This window comes from Gavialis gangeticus, unplaced genomic scaffold (genome assembly GCF_001723915.1).
Source record: "Gavialis gangeticus isolate Ggan-Ray unplaced genomic scaffold, GavGan_comp1, whole genome shotgun sequence".
Classification (NCBI taxonomy): domain Eukaryota; kingdom Metazoa; phylum Chordata; order Crocodylia; family Gavialidae; genus Gavialis; species Gavialis gangeticus.
The window spans coordinates 65010548-65029066 of record NW_017728995.1 but is presented as its reverse complement, the minus strand read 5'-3'; the positions used below and the strand labels follow the sequence as shown (position 1 = coordinate 65029066).

The window sequence follows — 18519 nt, the reverse complement described above, 5'->3', positions numbered from 1 at the left end:
CTATTCATGAGCAAAAAGAAGCTAAATTGATCAAATTTCTTTGCTCCTCTTGACTCTAATTTTTTAAACATGGATATCTGTCACTTCTCCTTTTTAAACTAATTGGAACAACAAACAGTATGCTGGCAATCTATATTCTGTGCATAACATGTCAGGGGAATGCTGGTGGAGCAACAATAGATGAACTTACAGCTTGTGAAAATAACTATGATGATGTGTTTGCAACCCTTAGAGTCTAGACTATGTAGTATTTATAGAGTCTTGTTCTAATGCTGGCAAATTAAGCATCTCACAAATGGGTCTTTATGTTTAGCTTCTTATTAGCTGTATGATATGTAACTACAATAGATAGAAGATGGAGACAGAGCTTTAGAACAAAGCAATAACCCTCCCGTTCTCTGTAAGTCTTTGTGTTGTCCTTATACAGCTATGAGTCTGGCAATGACATTGCAGACCCGTTCATCAGGCCTGTGCTCCCTTAAGTAATACCCAACACTGCTGACCTAGCCAGTTTCCAAATGGATCTTAATCTAGGTACATTATTTACTCCTTGAGTGGGATTAGTTCTTGAAATCTTGGACATTAAGAGCTGGAAACATCTCCAAATCGACTACAAATTGTGCTCGGTTCTCACCTGGAAGCTAGTGGTTTGCTCCCACACACAAGAAGGATAAATAGGAACTGTCTGCCTGGAAAATACCTTTTGTTCAGTGTTAGGAGTTCTCATCTTATTCCTTGTGTAATGTTTTCTTCTGGCAATTGCTGTGACATTTGAGACATTGGAAGGTATTTTAACTTTTGACTATTTTTATGGGGGTATTTTGTTTTCTCCTAAATCTTCTGGGTCTGCACTCTGCAGTGTGCCAGTGGGGGAGGGATATGTTCCCTTCAGAGCTTCATCAAAGAATTTCATTCTGGACTTAAATGAATTGCTGTTGCTTTCAGCAAAGGGGGAAATTCTAAATATTTGTCTCACTTGTCCTGATGTTCCCTCTGACTGATTGATTGTTTCCAAAGTTGAACTGAACTTTCTCCGGAGGGGAAAATTTTTGTATGTCTGTATACAGCATAAATTGTCCCTATAAATACCTTTTATACCCTCTATCTAAACCTTTACAAGCTGACAACGTAAGCAGCAGAACTGGCTGAAAACTGGGTGGAAAAACAAAGAGCATCCGATCAAAAGTATAAACATTTTCTGCCTTCTGGAGTAGTCTAGCTTTGTCATTTTCCAAGGTAGCTTTGCAAAATTTTAGTTTAAAAAAAATTATTTTTAATATTTGGGGAAAATTATAGTAACAGCTGAGTTATGGCATCACCAATGTTACTAAGGGACAAAGCAAACAGCCAACTATACAGTTTTGCTTAAAAATTTTCATTAAGGTGTAAGGGCTGGGGGAAGATGGAAAATATGAGGTGAATGGAAATGTCCTTGCAGAAAAAAAGGAAGGCATCCTGAGTTAAAGGGTCAAACTTTAACATCTTTTTCCTTTAAAGCAGTGGTTCTCAACCTGAAGGCACCCCTCATTGAACTCAAGGTATCCCTTGTTAGACTTCAGGCACCCCTCTCCAGCTCTTAGTTCTCACTCCTTTTTTTTTTTTTAGATTACAGAAAAATAGTAGAGCAATTATTCTGTTGCAAAGAACTCAGACTACAGTTCCAATTTAAAATCTGTGTGTTTATCTTGTGAATCATGTTTGCCAGAGCACCTAGTTGAGAATCACTTCCTTAAAGACTGACTGGCTGTCCCATATGTGGCTGTGTTTCCACTTCACTTCCAAAGCAACATGAAGATTCAGCTGCATGTCTGCATCACTCTCTTGGTAGCTTAAAAACTGAGATCTTGCCTTTATTTTTGGAGCTTGAATGTAGGCAAATAGGTTAAAAAAGAAAGGGAAAAAAAAAAGATTCTCCCAGCACCGAAGTTGTAACTCAAATTTTCTAATGAAATAGTTTCTACTGGCAGGAATTACCCACCTTGTAACAGTGGTAAGGGATTGTGGCTTGGATTAAAAGGACCATCTGCTAAGAAGATAATGCATAGTGAGGATAGTCTTTGTTTAAGGTACTATAGAGGTGAGTTAAGAATTTCTACCTCATTAGACATAACTGTGCTCTAATTTCATTCAGTGCCTGAAGGTCTTTTGTTGCAAGGAGGCTTCACTTTTGTACAGTCACACACCCACGTGTGGAAATGAGCTGCCCTGCAAAGAACTCTGGCCGGAGGCAGGTTATTTTCAGGAAGACTTCACGTGACAAGTCGGTAAGTAACTCAAGAATTGGCTTGCGTTGCCACTACAAGAAACAACTTGTTCTATATTCAGGCCCAGGTCTGAGCCCTAGGAAGCTGTATATATGTAATACTCAGAAAATGGACAATTTTTGATCAACAAAATGATGAAAAGTTACTTCAGATAGCAACTCACCTCCTGTCCTTCCATTGGACAATGCCTTTGCTGGCTACCCAGATGTCTAAATCAACATTAATTTTCTCTTCAGTCTGATGATGCAGAAGTTCATAGCTGTACAGCTCTGAGCCTCTAAGGCGAGGAGCTGTGTTGTACTTGTGAGACTCAATCCTGCAATGTGCTGAGCACACTACTCTGATCAATTAAATATTTTAACGACAAAATAGTCCCATTGATGTCCCTGGGAACTACTCATGCTTAAATATTTTTGCCAGCTCAGGCAACATACTTAGCATGTTGTAGGATTGGCTGTTATTCAGTTGGGATGTCTTTCTCCTTCCTATAGCTGACTGTCTATCTGGGGAAACGAGACTTCATTGACAAAGTAGAGAGCGTGGAACCTGTCAGTAAGTATAGATGCATCCTTGCTACAGATTCTTTTTCAACTCTTACTAAGAGATAACATCTTTCTTCCACACTGCCTAATTTTTACTCTTTTCTCTTTTTGTTTCTAGTTGGTGTTGTTTATGTGGATCCTGAGCTTGTCAAGAAGAAGACAGGTGTGATATTTTATGTAATTTCAGAAATTTCCATTTCTCTTCAAAGTGATCTCCCACAGCAAAGCAATAATTTATCTTGCTTCCTAGGGTCTACATGGTCTATACACATTTTGTCCTATTTTAGCGAGGAAAAGCTCTAGTTACTGGGCATGCTGTTTGTACATGTCCAGAGCTTCAGTCTTATTATCCAGCTAATTTATGGTGCTCTTTATAAGATGAATTGGAATTGGGCCAGAGAGCATGCGTAATCTGCTGTGTGTATTCTTTACAGTGTATGTGACTCTGACCTGTGCATTCCGTTATGGCCAAGAAGACATTGATGTGATTGGCCTGGCCTTCCGAAGGGATCTGTATTACTATAGACTGCAGTTGTACCCACCAGCATACAAGCCAGACTCTCTCACCCCACTACAGGAACGTTTGTTGAAGAAGCTGGGGCGCAATGCTTACCCCTTCATTTTTACAGTAAGTGTCTCACTAAGCCTCTAGCCTCCTTCTTGTCCATTGCCATCTGGGCTGTGAGTGCTCCAAGGCTACCTGAAGGAAGGGATTAATAATAACAAATCTAATAATCTAACTTTGAAACAAAGGTTAGGCCTTATTTATTAATTATCCCAAATGTGCTCAGCATTTAGTAGGATGGTGTTCCTGGTTGCTCACAGGAAATTGCTCATAAAATGCAGACAAATGTGGTGACTTTTATGACTGTTAAACTGGGTTAATTCATAGATTGTTAGGGGCTGGAAGGGACCTTGCAGATCATCAGGTCCAGCCACCCCACTCGAGGCAGGAAGACAACAGGTCAAGTGACCCCAGCGAGGTGACTGTCCACTCTCCTCTTGAAAACCTCCAGGGTAGGTGACTGCACCACCTCTGGAGGGAGTTTATTCCACAGTCCAGACACCCTGACTGTAAAGGAGTTTTCTCTGGTATTAAGCCTGAAGCAGCCTTCCAGGAATTTGTATCCATTGGTCCTAGTCTTCGCTAGGGGTGCCCTAGCGAACAGTTGTTCACAGAGCTCTTGATGCACTCCTCTGATTATAGTGGTAAGCTGCTATCAAGTCCCCTCTCAACCTTTTCTTCTTTAGGCTAAAGAGGCCCAGGTCCCTCAGCCTTTCCTCGTATAGCTTGCCTTGCAAGTCCCTGATCATATGGGTGGCTCTTTTCTGTACCCTCTCAAGTTTTTCCACGTCCTTACTGAAGTGCAGTGCCCAGAACTTGATGCAGTACTCCAACTGCGGTCTCACCTGTGCTGAGTACAGCAGGAATATCACTTCCTTAGTTTTACACGAGATGCATCGGTTGATGCATGCCAGCGTGGTGTTTACCTTGCTGGCCACTGCATTGCACTGACGGTTCATATTCATACAGTGGTCAATCATTACCCCTAGGTCCCTCTTGGCTGTTGCTATACGTTACCAGAACAATGAACTAGGGTGGGTCTGAGTTATGAAGTGCCCTAAAAAGTCAAGATTTAGAAATTGCTTTGATACATGGCTTCCTTGAGGGGGCCACAAGCACTGTGTTGACTGGAAGGTTGTTGGGGTCCACCATAACAGGAAATGTTCAGATGTTTAACCTGGCTGCCACTGCCTAACAATAGACATTTTATAGTATGTTTGCATCCTTCCTTCTGTGTTGTCTACGCTAGCACTAATCCTCCTGCCCAATATCCTCAGATCCTGGGAAAATATTCCGATACAATACTGAAGGGTGCCAGTCTAAGAGCCAACATACAGGATGGTATTTAGTGACAAAAGCAGATTTGCACAGCTGTGTTCTGAAGGGACTTCATGAAGTCTCTGTGCCAGACATGTATGTAGCCTACTTGTTCCCAAGTTTTCTAGGGAACAACGCAGGACAGCTGAGTGTCAGCATTGGCACAAGGCTGTCCCAGACCCAGTGCTGAAAATCAGCTGATTGACAGCATTCACTGGGACAGCCTTGGGTCTGGAGACATGCCATATGTTCAATTTAAGGTGCTATACAAACCAGACACAAAGATGTCATACCATATGTTCCATTATATGAGGAACATCTTTTGTGGATGGTTTGTCATTTTATAGTGCCATAAATTGGCTGACTGTGTAGCATTTGATGCTATTAAGACATTCATCATGCCATAAATGTAACAACTGCCAGGGCATTTCATTTGTGACTCTCTCTCTCACTCCCCCAACAGGAGAAGCAGAATTATCATATATGCTAGGAGCCAGTAGTTCTTGGTTCTAATCCTGGCTTTGTTGCTAACTTGCTGTGGAACTTCAGCCAAGTCATTTCACCTGTCTGACCCTTTGGTTTTCCTCCTACCCTTTCTGTCTTGTCTTAATTGTAAGCCCCTTTGGGGTAAAGACTCATTCACCTTGTATGTTTGTGTGCATACTGTCCAGCAACAGGGCACCAGTCTAACTTCAGTCCTCTAAGCTGTACTGTAACACAATTAATCAATAACAGAATCATTGGGGTCCCTCCAGATTGAGTGTTGGTTCTTTTGGCAGGTTGCTGTGGGGAAGAAGAGGGCATATTACAACTATTAACATTTTTTTTATAGATGACTAAAGGGCCTCATCTTCTAGGGCTGTGAGTTTTGCACCTTTCATGAGTATTACGTTATTTTATGAAGAAAAGAGCTTGGACGTCTAAACAACTTTTTTTTTGCCTCCTCATTCCTTCAGTTTCCAGACAATCTGCCCTGCTCAGTCTGCTTGCAGCCATCCCCTCGTGATGCCAGTAAGGTGAGACCAACAGGATTTTATATCCTCAATGTTTTCATTGGGAAGAAGATAATTTGAAAAAAAAATATTTGTCTGGCTTGAAGAGTACAGAAGCAAGAGCTAGGTAAACAGGGGTAGATATACGTCTCATCACTGGAAAGGCTGCAAGTTGTGAATGCTGCTTGTGTTTGACAAGAAACAAGCTAGAGAAAGTTGTGGAGTCAGAGTTTGGGCACTTGGAGTAGGGCGCTGAATCCAGCTGTTAATAACAGTCAACTAACAGCATATCTGTTATAAAAAATAAGCACATGATCAAACCTGAGGTATTCCCTTCAGTGCACTGTTGAAGTTAGTCCCAAATGGAATGAGCATGGCAATGCTTAATGGGTTCTTGCAAGATATCCAGTTGGATCAGATGTAGAAGAAATCAAATGCTTAAAATGTATTGATTTGTTAGACCATGCCAATGTATCACACTAATCTATAGCATATGTGAGAGAGAGATGTTGGCTTCAGAAGTGAAGGAAAGTTGCAAGGTAATGATATGTTCTTCAGATTTGATGCAGTTAACGAAAAAATTCCATTCACTTTATTGGATACTTGTCCAAATGACAAGAGTGAGTGTATGAGATGAATAATGCAGATGCTGGGAACACGGTGCCACAGGAGTATGTGGAGTATCTGCTTTGCTAAAACAAAATATTTTAGCAAAATGTTTCACAAATCATTAAGGAATGCCACTTGCCTACATAGACCTTTGCAGAATTATCTAAATTACATGCAGCCCTGCTGGAACAAGAGTGGGTATTTTGCTGATCATAGAGTTGTTTTCAGACACTGAAAAACAGGAGGCCTTTGTTTATGAAAGACTGCTACTTCTAGGTGCTGGCATAACCAAGAAATTTTAGAAACATAGAGTACACATTTAAGTTTAGGTCTACAACACTTATCCTCTCAGTGGGAACGCCAGCTGTTAAGTTCAGGGTGACGTTTCCATACCATAGGGACACCTGCAGAGTCCTCATTATAGAAAGATGCCTAAATATGTACTAAAATGTTCCCAGCCTTAGAACTCCAATTTTACAGATTCTCTCTCTTGCTCTCTGTCTCTCTCCTGGCCTGGAAGTCCTGTGGAGTGGACTTTGAGATTAAAGCTTTCCATGCAGAGAATTTGGAAGACAGAATTCGCAAAAGGTAACAGAATGAGTGTTTTTAGCATTGGCGGGTTGGGAGATGAGCGCAGGCTGTTCAGCTTGTTCAGATCTACTTCATAAATTGCTGGTCAGACCCTCCTGTTAGGAATGTTCCTGAAGGTGTGAGCACAAACAAGCCACCATCTCAGTGCGGTAGCAGGTCCTGTTCTGTTAACTGCCATTCTGTTTGCTCTTTTCCAGGCACTCTGTGCGCCTGTTGATTCGTAAGATGCAGTTTGCTGTGGAAGAACCAGGACCTCAACCTCGAGTTGAGACCACTTGGCAGTTTTTCATGTCAAGTAAACCATTGCACTTGACAGCGTCCCTCAGCAAAGAGGTGAGAAATCTGGGCCAGGGAGCATGGGATGATCATCATTGAGATTCATATACTTATTTCACTGTCCCATGGCCTTTTCTTGAGATCTGTGTTTGGGGTCAACCTGCATTTGCCCTTATAATCAAGAGCTCTGTTTTTGGGAGAAGCTTGGAAATGGAGTGCATGAGCTCCTTGGCTCTTCTCTTCAGGACTCAGCAGAGCTACTAAGGTCATTGGAAAGGCTTTTCTTGTCTTCCATGTGTGTTGAATCAGGCCCTTGGAAATGGCTGTAGTTAAGTGGGTGTGGGGGCATTGACCACTCCAATCTGCAAGGCTTTCTGTTGCATGTAGCAGGGACTAGAACTGCATTATTTGTGAGACAGCCCTCCTGCTTGATCAAGTTCAGCATTGCCAATCTGACTCTTCCAGCTCTACTACCATGGTGAACCCATTCCTGTCACAGTCACTGTGACCAATAACACCGAGAAGACAGTGAAGAAGATCAAAGTGATGGGTAAGGTTTTACTGTTGTCCATAGTCCTGCGAGGGCTGCAGAGTGCTCTTGTGATTGAACAGCACTTGGAGCAATGTACGACCTAGTAATCTTACTAATTTTTAAACAGATGAAACTGCCCTGTCCCACCCCATATCCCTACCAGTGTTCTTGTGCTGCTGCTCTACTGCCTTTCACAAAATAGTATGCTCCAGGGGGGTCATCTGCTCACTCTCTTGTCCCCAGTTAGGTGTCATGGCTCTGAGGCCTCTAGATGTAGCCCTTTGCCTGTACCCACAATTGAGTCTGGCTTTTTACCTCATTAGCAGAGAGATAATTAGCCATGATAGTCTCAAGTTGGCAGAAGGCAAGATAAAGATGGACCTTATAGACTAACTAAATAAGACGCTCACACACACATACATATATAAAATTTTATATATAATATGACTATATATAGTACAAGCTTTTGTGAGCTCAAGTTCACTTCATGAGATGCTGTTAAAGGACAGCATAGAGCAGTGTATAAAGCGGAGTGATATGAATATGAAAGACGGAAGGGAAAAATGAGGGAGAGGTAAGGTGGAGGTGGGGGGAGAGACAGAAAAACAAAGAACCCACAGGAACAATGGGGTCACAAAAGCTAATCCAGGTAATGGGATAAGAATCTGCAGTCCCTCCTTGAACCATACTTAACACAATTCAGTTTATAGATGATTTCTTGTTTTGCAATTTCCTGTTCAAAACGGCTTTTAAAATTTTGCTGCCTGAGAACAGAAATCCTGATGTCAGCAATGGATTTTAACTTTGTTAACAGAAATGTATGGCATTGTAGGAGACTGGCCCCTTTGGCACTGCAAAGCGCATCCCCTTTCTTACAAGGTTTTCTCAAATCGGATATTTAAGGTTTAACTCCAGTATTACCTCCTATTGTTTTAACTTGTATTACAGCATTACCTTAGGGACCTTGCTTGACATGAAAATTTCATTGTAATTGGTCTTCTATTGACCAGAGACAAAGGTTAGGAGAAAGACCAAAGACACTGATGAAGCAACTTGCCCAGGAGTTGCACAAAAACAGAATGCAGATCTCTTGAGTCCCAATCCAGTACTGTTGCTTGAAAGCAAAGATGACGGGTGTCACCAAGTGAGAGATTCAGAACTTTATTGGGAGACATCACCAGAGATCCTAGTTTTCCATTTGCCATGGAAAACCACAGAAGAACGTAGAATCCTCGTTTCTGCATGACCTACCAAAAGTGCAACAGTGTCCTGTGGCAAGCAGCACCATTTCTGCTCTCTTTTATTTGTGCTGTGGTCTTTGCTTCTCAACCAATCAGTGGGGGGTTGTGCTGTTGATTGTCCAAGAGGTAAAAACCACAGCACAAATAAATGAGAGCAGAAATGGCACTGCTCACCATGGGATGCCACTTCGCCTTTGGTGGGTTGTGGAAAAACACAGCTTTTTGTGTTTTTTTTAAACAGATTTTGTGCATTTTTCCCCATAGAAACCTAAGATTCCTGGTCATCATTGACTGGGGGATGTTTTCCAGTGAAGTTCTGCAGGTTCTGGCTCTGGGCCTTGTGCCATTCAGCGTTGCTGTTAGCAATGATTTGTAATTAAACAGAAAATCACTACTGCTGGTGGAGGGGGTAGAAAACACTCTCCTCTCATTGACCTTATAATCAAACAGAGTGACCTGAATTGCTTTGTAGCTGGCCCGTTTAGACAAATGCATTGTAACATAGAAATGCAGGTTCATTAGTCTAGGAACAAAAAAGGCTACATGTGCAGAACAAGGCCATTTATCCTAGTGTGACTCTGAAAAGTATTTTGAGGCCATAATGAACAACAAATTTGACAAATGGACAAAAAAGTGTAAGATTGGAACAAATGTGATCCTTGAAAGTGTAGATAAGGGGAGGAGTAAGTAGTAGTTGGGAGGTGATTTACCTCGGTATATGGCATTCATTTGCCAAGAAATGTCAAAAGTTTGGGAAGGGAACAGAAAAGAGCCACGCAAATGATGTGAGGACTGGGGAAAATGCCTTTCAGTGAGAGACTAAAGCACTCCATCTTGTGGAGTTTATCCAAAAGATCAAGAGATGGCTCAATGGTGTCAGTACCTTCACTGGGGAAAAAATGCCAGGTATTAGCATGGTCCTCACATCTAGCAGGGAAAGGCAGAAGGAACTAATGGCTACAAATTGAGGGGAAGGTGCAAAGGAAATTTACCATTGGAATGAATGACCAAGGGCAGCGGGGAGTTCTTGGCCTCTTGATGCCTTCACATCAGGATTGAATGCCATTCAGGAAGAGAAGTGCTTTAGTCAAATGTTTTTGGCCCAGTGCAGCAGTTCAGATTAGGTAACCACATGGTCCCTTTGGGCTGTAAAATGGCATGGGCTCTGCCTGGTGCCCCTCTTTGTTCATCCAGCTCATCAGAATTGTAGAGGCTGGCTGTACAATGCTGCATGTGTGTAACCTCAATGTGCCTCAAAAATGTGTTGTTGTTTCTGTTTCAGTGGAACAAGTTGCCAATGTGGTTTTATATTCAAGTGACTATTACTCAAAGGTGGTAGCAACAGAGGAAGCACCGTGAGTGTCTCAGCACTGTTTTCCCTTCCTTGCCTTGCTCAGTCTTTTACTTTCCATCCCTTTAATAACTTCCACTCCAGAAAAGAGGGACTCTCATTGTTTGGACAGAGTTTCCTAATGTCACCTTGCCTTTCTCTAAGTAGGGGGACAATAAGGTGAGCTTCTGTGTTTTGATGATCCACTCTTTCTCCGTGCCAGGCCCATGACAAACAGCTCACTTAATGCACTGAGAGATCTTTTGCCAGCTCTACTTCCATTCTTAATGACAGATTAATAGGGTCTTACTTTTTTTAGACCATCAGGGATATCCCCATTTTCTACTCTGTGATCTTTACAGTTATCTCAGAGGCTGACAGGTGTCATGCACCAATCTATCCCTTTTAGGATGTTGGAGTTTCAAAATATTGTAATTTTTCCCAAACCCAATTTGGAATAGTTATGTATTAATACAGTTTTCAATGTGTATTTAATATCTCAATATTTGTGTAGTTGTTATTAGCACATGATACTTCAAAAGGCCAACACTTAAGTAATAAATATACTAGTTTTTTAGTACAAAAAGGTCCCTTCTGGTGGTGGTAGGGCTAATGACAAATTAGGACATGTTTCTGCCCTCAGTTGTAAATTGCAGTTCCCACTGACAACTGCTCCTGTGATTGTTACTCGCTTGCTAATCTATACGTATATTTGGATTCTGTATCTCTTACTGTTTTCATGTTCGTATAGGAACAGTCCCACCATCCTGATGCCTTCCACATAGTTTTAAAATCACAGAACCTAACAGTCCACAGTAAGTCCACTAGTGTGTCCTCATTAAGTAGCCCTGAGAAATTAACCAACTGGACTCTTGCACACATCCCACTTACCTTATCATGAACTGGCCTCTCAGTCCACTGCCCACCCATCAGTTACTAGAAGAGGTGAAAATGAGTTTTACAAACCAGAGTTAGTGTGGCCGTATCTCATGTGGAGCGAAACACTAACACGAGGCATGTAATGCCCATGTTCAAAAGATTCAAAGGGGCCAGGAGGGTGAAATAATTGAAAGAATATAAATTGTTAACTGCAGCTTGATTTGGTCTGAGATTATGCGCTGTGACTTATTCTGTTTTTATGCCCTTCACTCTGGTAACATGTGTGATTTGAGCATAATTTAAAAGAACCTACATGCAAAGATTTCCGATGGGAAAGGACTCTGTGGTCCAGCAAAAAAGATCCAAAAGAAAGAATAAGTTGAAGACTAACTCAAACTAGAAATTAGCTGCCAACCTCTAACAGTGAGAGAAGCTTACTATCGGAATTGTTACTAAGGAGTATGGAAGACCTCCGTCACTCAGAGCTTTCTTAACTCATAATTGGATATCTCTAAAAGAGATGTGTATTTTCTTTTTCAGCTGGAAGCTATGGAGGTATCATTGGTGAGGTCCAATGGGCCTATCTTATGCAGACTAGATCATAGTGGCTATTTTTTAAAGAAAGTTCTGAGCAATTGATGCCTGGCTCTGGAATCTGTTCTGAAATGTTCTTCACCAGTTTTGTTCATAAACTTTAATGTGCGTCTCACTTTCCCTCACTACGTGCACCCAGGGACAAGGTGCCACCGAATGGTAGCCTCACCACAACACTGAAACTTGTGCCCTTGCTGGCAAATAATCGTGAGGTACGGGAGATAGCACTGGATGGAAAGCTGAAGGATGAAGATACTAACTTGGCTTCTAGTACCCTGTGAGTCCTATTTTGAAGGATGCCTACTAATAGAGGCTGCCAAAGCAGGAGGGAGAATAGAAAGGAAGTATTCTTCTATCACATTAAGATGTGCACACATACACCCTCCCACTCCCACCCCAGTAAGACATTGGTTAAATGAGTGTTTTGTTTTATTTAGGGTTGACAACCTATGGCCTGCAGCCCAGATACATCTCACTGAACCGTTGGCTGTGACTCATGGATGTGGGGTTTCAGTGCCATTTGGCAGCAGGAGGCCCTCCGTGTGCTGCCATGAGTGCACACCAGTGGTGGGTGGGTCCTGGTACCCATCACTCTGTCCTGTTTAACCTAGAGTGGCTCATTCTGGCCTGCAGATGAGAGGCTGTCTACCTGCTTTCTTCTATATTGTGTTTACCATGTTCACTTGCATACCACATGGCAATATCACATGTACCTTTCCCCCCAAAATCAGCCTTCCAAGATTAGCATTTGTGTCTTAAGTGTGGAAGCGGGTTTTTTTTCTGGAATAGAAGCATGAACACGCAGTTCTCAAACGGCTACTAATACACGCAGAAACAATACTTTATGTAGAGAAACTTATATAAAGAGCTATTTATAGCAAAGAAGCAATCGTCTTGCAAGGGTTTGAGGTCTAGCCTTGTTGCTGTCTTGCCACACTAGGAAGATCTTGCTGCCTCATCCAGGCTGTCTTCTGGGATGTTGCATTTCCTAGTCACTCTGTTTCCAGGAGGATGTCTCACAGTCACCCATGACTCTGGAAGTTTGTTTTTCTATATTCTACCCCCCAAAACAAACAAACAAACAAACAAACAAAAGGTGCATGTTTATTTGGGTGCTGATGGTATACAAGAAAACATGGTATTCAGCCTAGAATCTGTTTCCATTTACTAGCTCCCTAAGGGATGTATAACAGTTCCCAAGTTATAAAAGGGCACTCCCAATGTATTACACCCAGAAAAATTAGGATGGAATGCACTTGTGTCTTACTAGCTGCATGCTTGTAAGCTCTGCAGCTATACTGCATTGTCCTACTCTGTTTTTCATTCTTGTAGAATTAAAGAAGGGATAGACAAGACTGTATTTGGGATTCTGGTTGCCTACAGGGTCAAGGTGAAGCTCATCGTCTCGGGGTAAGTGCAGTAGATTTCTTGGTATCTGTAGATGGTAAAAAGGGACTGAAAAATATATATATTGTAGGGGAATGCACAGGGCAGTCTATTGCTAGAAGAATGGAATGTAAAGTTTAGGACAGTCTGGCTTCCTTTGCTGGAAACTGCCTCACTTGGCCAATCCTAAAAGGCTTTCCTGATTGTGAAGAGTGAACTGTCAGGTGCCAAGATGCCCTTGTAGCTGAATTCTGAGTTTCTTGACTTTTTTGTTCGTTTTTTATTGTGTTGTTGTTTGGAGAGCGTAACTTTTCTACTATAGGAGGTTAAAAAAGCTTAAATCAAAATGCACTTCTTGGCCCTTAAATAGAGTACTACAGGCTTTACGAGTTTACTGGGAGATGGTAATGTTATCTCACTATTTAGCTCAGTCTGGGAAAGCTTTTGCAACTTAGTTGATGAGAAGTGGTATTCACTTTAAATGCAAATGCACACCATACCCAGAGCCTGACGAAGGTACTTTGATCCCGAAAGCTTGCAGAAAAGGACAGTTTTTTTGCCATTTTCCAGTTGGTATAATAAAAGGTATCGTTTTTTTAACCAAGAGCTCTAGTTTTTTGTATGTCTTTTTGTCTCAGACCACCATGGCTACCAAGTACACCCCTGAATCCATACCATGTACTCTCTCCCTTTCTGACTAGGATGTAAAGTAGTCGGTGGCTTGGCTTGTTCTTGTGATAAAGTAGCTGTTCCTTTTTACAGTCATCTGGCTCCCACTTCATGGTGCTTGAAGTTCAGAAACACTTACCCTCCTTCCACAGAATGGATTTGGAAGACTAACACTTTATAAACTTTTCCTGATTGCCTGAGAGAGAAATAGCTCATTTTGTTCACTTAATTCTTTGTGCTTAGTTGTGTGTAGGAGGAGGTAGACAAAGTTATGGATATGAGGAAAGGACCAGTGAAGTCAGTGGAGATGCTCTTGGAATTTTAGCATCAAACACACTAAAAAAAATGATGTTCTGATGGACAGTCTCTTATTTCACAGTCACGATCCTACCCTTTTTCTGCAGTTACTACCATACTCCTTTATATTAAAAGGAGTATTGAAATCATGTTAAGGAAATGAGGGAGATGAATGCCTATTGAATTGGTGAGGCCTTCCTAGTTATATTCTCACCTGTGTGTTCTATTCCATTTCTCCTGGCTGGTATAACTATACAATATTTAGGATTGAATAGCACTCCTTATCTGCAGCCTATATCTTTCCACCTCATTTTTGTTTTTTTCTTGTGATTTCCTGTGCCCCAGCTTTCAGTATCACCTGCAGAATTGATTGTGGCTGAAATTACATAAAAGATGTCTACCAAATTTTTTGGTTTTTAAGAACCATGCAGGATACAGAGATGGGCTCTGGGCTTCTTAAATGTTACTGGTTTATTTAAAACCTCCAAAAGGCCTTGGAGCTCAGGACTGTCCTCCAATGAGCAGAAAATATCAGTTCTGAAACAGATGCATCATTGTGACATGACTACAGCAGCCACCTGGCAGTGGTCAAAGCCACCAGATTGTTAATAGTTTGCGAGCTCTGGTGCTGGATACTGAGGGAGGGACTGGGACAAGGGCAGGCAGGTGGGAGGCTATGTGTTGTTTGGAGGGAAAAATGAAGCACGGCAGAAGTTTAAAAGCTCTGTCTTTCTGTTTCCTTACTTAGCATTTTGGGAGATATCATGTCCAGGTAAAGCTTCTTTGTTTTCTTCTTTTTCCAAACTCTACAATCATAGATATATCACTTTGCTTCCTCACCCTTCCTCAACTATCATTCCTCCCCTGCCTCCCCAACCCCTTAAAACTGCTTGAGCAAAGGAATCTAAACATGCCAATGAGATAAGCTAAAGCTTAGGCATCAATGCAAATTGGACTGTGACGTGTGTTGCCTATAGCAAAGAGCAAGAAAAGAATAGTATTTGGCACATCTTATGCTAAAACCAGTCATTGGTAGAGGAGGTTGCCTACAGTTGGGTTTTGGATGGATAAATCTGAGTATGGGTCTTTGTTGGGGACTGATTATAGCTGAGGTTAGGGATGGGTGGTGCTGGATTCTAGATCAGTGGGACTCAGGGTTGGACCAGATCCGTGAGGTGCAAACCTGATTGAAAGGACAGTTATACTGGGCATGTGGGTCTGATACTTTCTCTTCTCTCTCCACAGTGAAGTGTGCACAGAGCTGCCATTCCGTCTCATGAACCCCAAACCTGAGGAGAATGCAGGTCAGTAGTGCCACATTTCAGCTTTTATTGCGTACATAACCAGCCACCAACTCTTGCATATGATGATGGTTGCTGGAGTGGTCATTATTCCTACTATAACAGAAAACTAGCATGAAAGCAAGAAATATGTCAGAAGTAAGTGTGGTCTGTTCATCAACTTCATCCAGGAAGGAAAGTGCTGAGGTAACATATAACACTATCACACTCTCTTTTATTGCACCTGAGCTTACCTCTTTGCTGAAACACATGGTGGACTTCTCTCTTGCAGGGAACATTACACAGAAATTAGCATAAGAACTTAACTGTAAAGTCTATTGTAAGGAAAAACCCTAAATGTAGCTGTTAAGACTTTGGAGTCAGACTCCAAGTACCATAACATTTCATAATAAACTTTAAATACACATAAACATTGCAAATGCTGGAGTCCTTATGAAAGCCTTTTGTTTAAAAATTAAACAGGTAGTAAATCTGTTGCTCTTTCTACATACTTTCCCATTTTGTTGCTGTTACTATTATTTCAATGCAAGGCTTTAATAGGACCTTCACATTTCTCAAGCACGTGATTATAACCACAACTCGCCTCATCTTCAGAGATTTCTCAATATATAGTACAGGTCAACTGGACTCTTCTGAGCTTGAGGCGAATGGTAGCATCTCTTTGTTTTCAGATGCTTCAGGGCCTTCATAGTAAACAAGACTCTGATCCTTATAGCTAGCAGGATTCTAGCCCTTAGGTTTCATAGGTTAATAGATGACTGGTCTCTTCAATTGCTAGTGAAACAATTATCTGTAACCTTTACTAAAATTGTCCAGGTTTTAGGAACCCGCTTTCACAGCAAACCTATTTCTTAGTCCCGTATGGGTCACCTGTTGAGTACACAGGACTATATGTGTTGTATGGGAGTTGCAGGACTGCGTGGCCAAAAGGAAAATAACTTATCCAGCTTAAGAAACTACCAGTAACTGCCACCCACTTACCTATGCATATTTCCAGGTCCTTCTGAGTCACCTTGCCCTCTACATGTATACAGAAATCAGTGTTACCTCCCTACTGTTGCATTCCTTTCTTTGAGCCAGAATGCTAAGCAAGGCATAGCGATGACCCCTGCCAGCTCCCTCAACACCCTTGGGTGGAGGGCATCTGGACCTGCAAATTTAAAAATGTCCAGCCCTTCCAGAAGATCCCTAACTACACCTAACTGAACCAAGGCCTGACAGAGCTATCCCCGAGATTGTCCCTACGTCTGGTAGGTGGGAAGTCCTGGTCCCTGTTCAAGAAAACAGAGGCAAAGAAACTGTTAAAAATATCAGCTTTCTCGTCTGGCGTAGCCACAAGATTACTGTTTGCATCTTGCAGGGGCCCTGCATTGCCTGGTGCCCTCTTCTTGCTCCCAATGTACTTGAAAAAGGACTTTTTGTTGTCCTTAATCCTGGACGCTAGCCTGGTTCCATCTCTGCCTTGGCCTTTCTAATAGCCCTCCTACACGCACGGGCCGAGGAGTACTTCTCCTTGGTGATAGCTCCTCCCTTCCACTGGTTGTATGCCACCCTTTCAGTCCTCAGGCATTGCTGAATGCCCTTGCTGAGCCAAGGGGGTTTCTGAGCACTCTTACTCCCCTTGCTTCTCTCAGGGACTGTTACCCTTTGGGCCTGGAGAATCGTCCCCTTAAGGTACTACCATCCCTCTTGCACTCCCATCTCTACCTTCTGGGCCCTCAGTGCCTCCCCCACTAATCTCCTAAGCTCATTGAAGTGGGCCCTTCTGAAGTCAATGGCTTTAGTCTTGCTGTAAGCCCTTGACACCCTGTGTTGGATAGTGAATTCCAGCAGGTGATGATCGCTATTGCCCAGGTGGTCAAGGACCTGCAGTCCCCTCACCAGGTCATCCCCAGTGGCCAGGACCAGGTCCAGCAAGGCATTACCCCTACTTCATACTCCCAGCTAACAGTCAGTGGACAAAAACTGCTCTTAAACTCCTAGGGATTGAATTTTAGAAGCCTTTGCTTATCGATTCTTTGCTTAAGCCACCTAATACCCCTGAACTGAAGTAGTTTCTTGAACTATGTCAAGCTAGATTCCCCAAGAGTAAAAATCTGCCAAATCCATAGGCAGTAAGTATGACTGGCGAGCATCCCCTAGTGGCTGTAAACAATATAGCAAGACAAGCGTAACAAATGAGAAGCAATGGCAGGGGAACTCCATGTTATAGGTTGAATATTTCTCAGAACAGAAAATCAAAGCATTTGCACTTAATGCTTGGATGCCAGAGAGACATGGGACTGGGAGGCATCAAACTCTAGGCTCCTTAATGATTTCAGGGATGAGATAAGAATTAAGTTCAGGATTGCCAACTCCTTGGATTTTGTTTTTGTGCATCTCATATTCAGTCTTTTTTTCTTTAAAGGCTTAAAGCCACAACTGCTGTGTCTGACAGTTTGCATGACGATCTTTGCTTTTGTTGGTGGGAGGGAGGTGGGTGTTTTTAGCATCCCTAATTGCAAAGGAAAGCCTGGTAAGTATTGAATGAGTATAATCCGAAGGCAAATAAATAAAACCCAGAATCTCTTGCTCTCCTTTCTTTAGCTGAATGATTTTTTTTTGTGGCCTGTCTCCTGATTGTTTAACACTTGGTGTTAGCAATACTGCAGATTCTTCTATAGCCTACTGTAGCAGGGCACTAGGGTGCATGCTACTAGATGGTGGTGTGTAGCAGGACGTTAAGACGCCTGCTACTGATAATGGTAACATGGGCTTAGCTGCCACTCAAGGGCAGCACAGGTGTGAGTTGCTTAAGCAACCAAGTGGGTCAGCTGACCAGAAGGGGGCAGGGCCTGGCCTTTATAAGCAGGGCAGGCCAAGGCCAGAGTTAGTTCCCTTCTGGCAGCCTAAGGAGAAGCAGCTCTGCAAGAGCAGGCAGGGCCGTGCTGTGCGTTAAGTATGCGGACGCCGGGAGGAGAGAACCCTGGCAAGGATATGGAGGTTAGCCAGGTTGGCGGGGAACCTAAGCTGTAGCCAAGGGGTTTTGTGTTATAGCCAGTTGGCTTATGGCTTGTGTTTTGTTTGTATAAGACCGGAGAATCGGGCGAGGCTGTAGGGGTGGAGGAGGCCTCAACAGGAGTCCCCCCCCCCCC

General features: G+C 42.5%; 1 protein-coding gene across 2 annotated transcripts in view; it reads left to right on the top strand.

Annotated features, from left to right (window-relative positions):
* Nucleotides 1-312: 312 nt before the first annotated feature.
* Nucleotides 313-18519, top strand: part of SAG (S-antigen visual arrestin) — a 26969-nt gene continuing 8762 nt past the window's right edge. Inside the window, exons 1-14 of one of the 2 annotated variants that reach the window (XM_019503746.1) lie at nt 318-786; nt 2132-2264; nt 2756-2816; nt 2925-2969; nt 3241-3434; nt 5645-5704; nt 6810-6877; nt 7078-7213; nt 7622-7706; nt 10212-10284; nt 11872-12009; nt 13065-13142; nt 14833-14856; nt 15330-15388. In XM_019503746.1, coding sequence (XP_019359291.1) covers nt 2196-2264; nt 2756-2816; nt 2925-2969; nt 3241-3434; nt 5645-5704; nt 6810-6877; nt 7078-7213; nt 7622-7706; nt 10212-10284; nt 11872-12009; nt 13065-13142; nt 14833-14856; nt 15330-15388 — 1090 coding nt within the window. In that variant the 5' untranslated portion in view covers nt 318-786; nt 2132-2195. Of the gene's footprint in view, nt 787-2131; nt 2265-2755; nt 2817-2924; nt 2970-3240; nt 3435-5644; nt 5705-6809; nt 6878-7077; nt 7214-7621; nt 7707-10211; nt 10285-11871; nt 12010-13064; nt 13143-14832; nt 14857-15329; nt 15389-18519 lie in introns of both variants that reach the window. The other variant, XM_019503745.1, reaches the window with a different exon arrangement.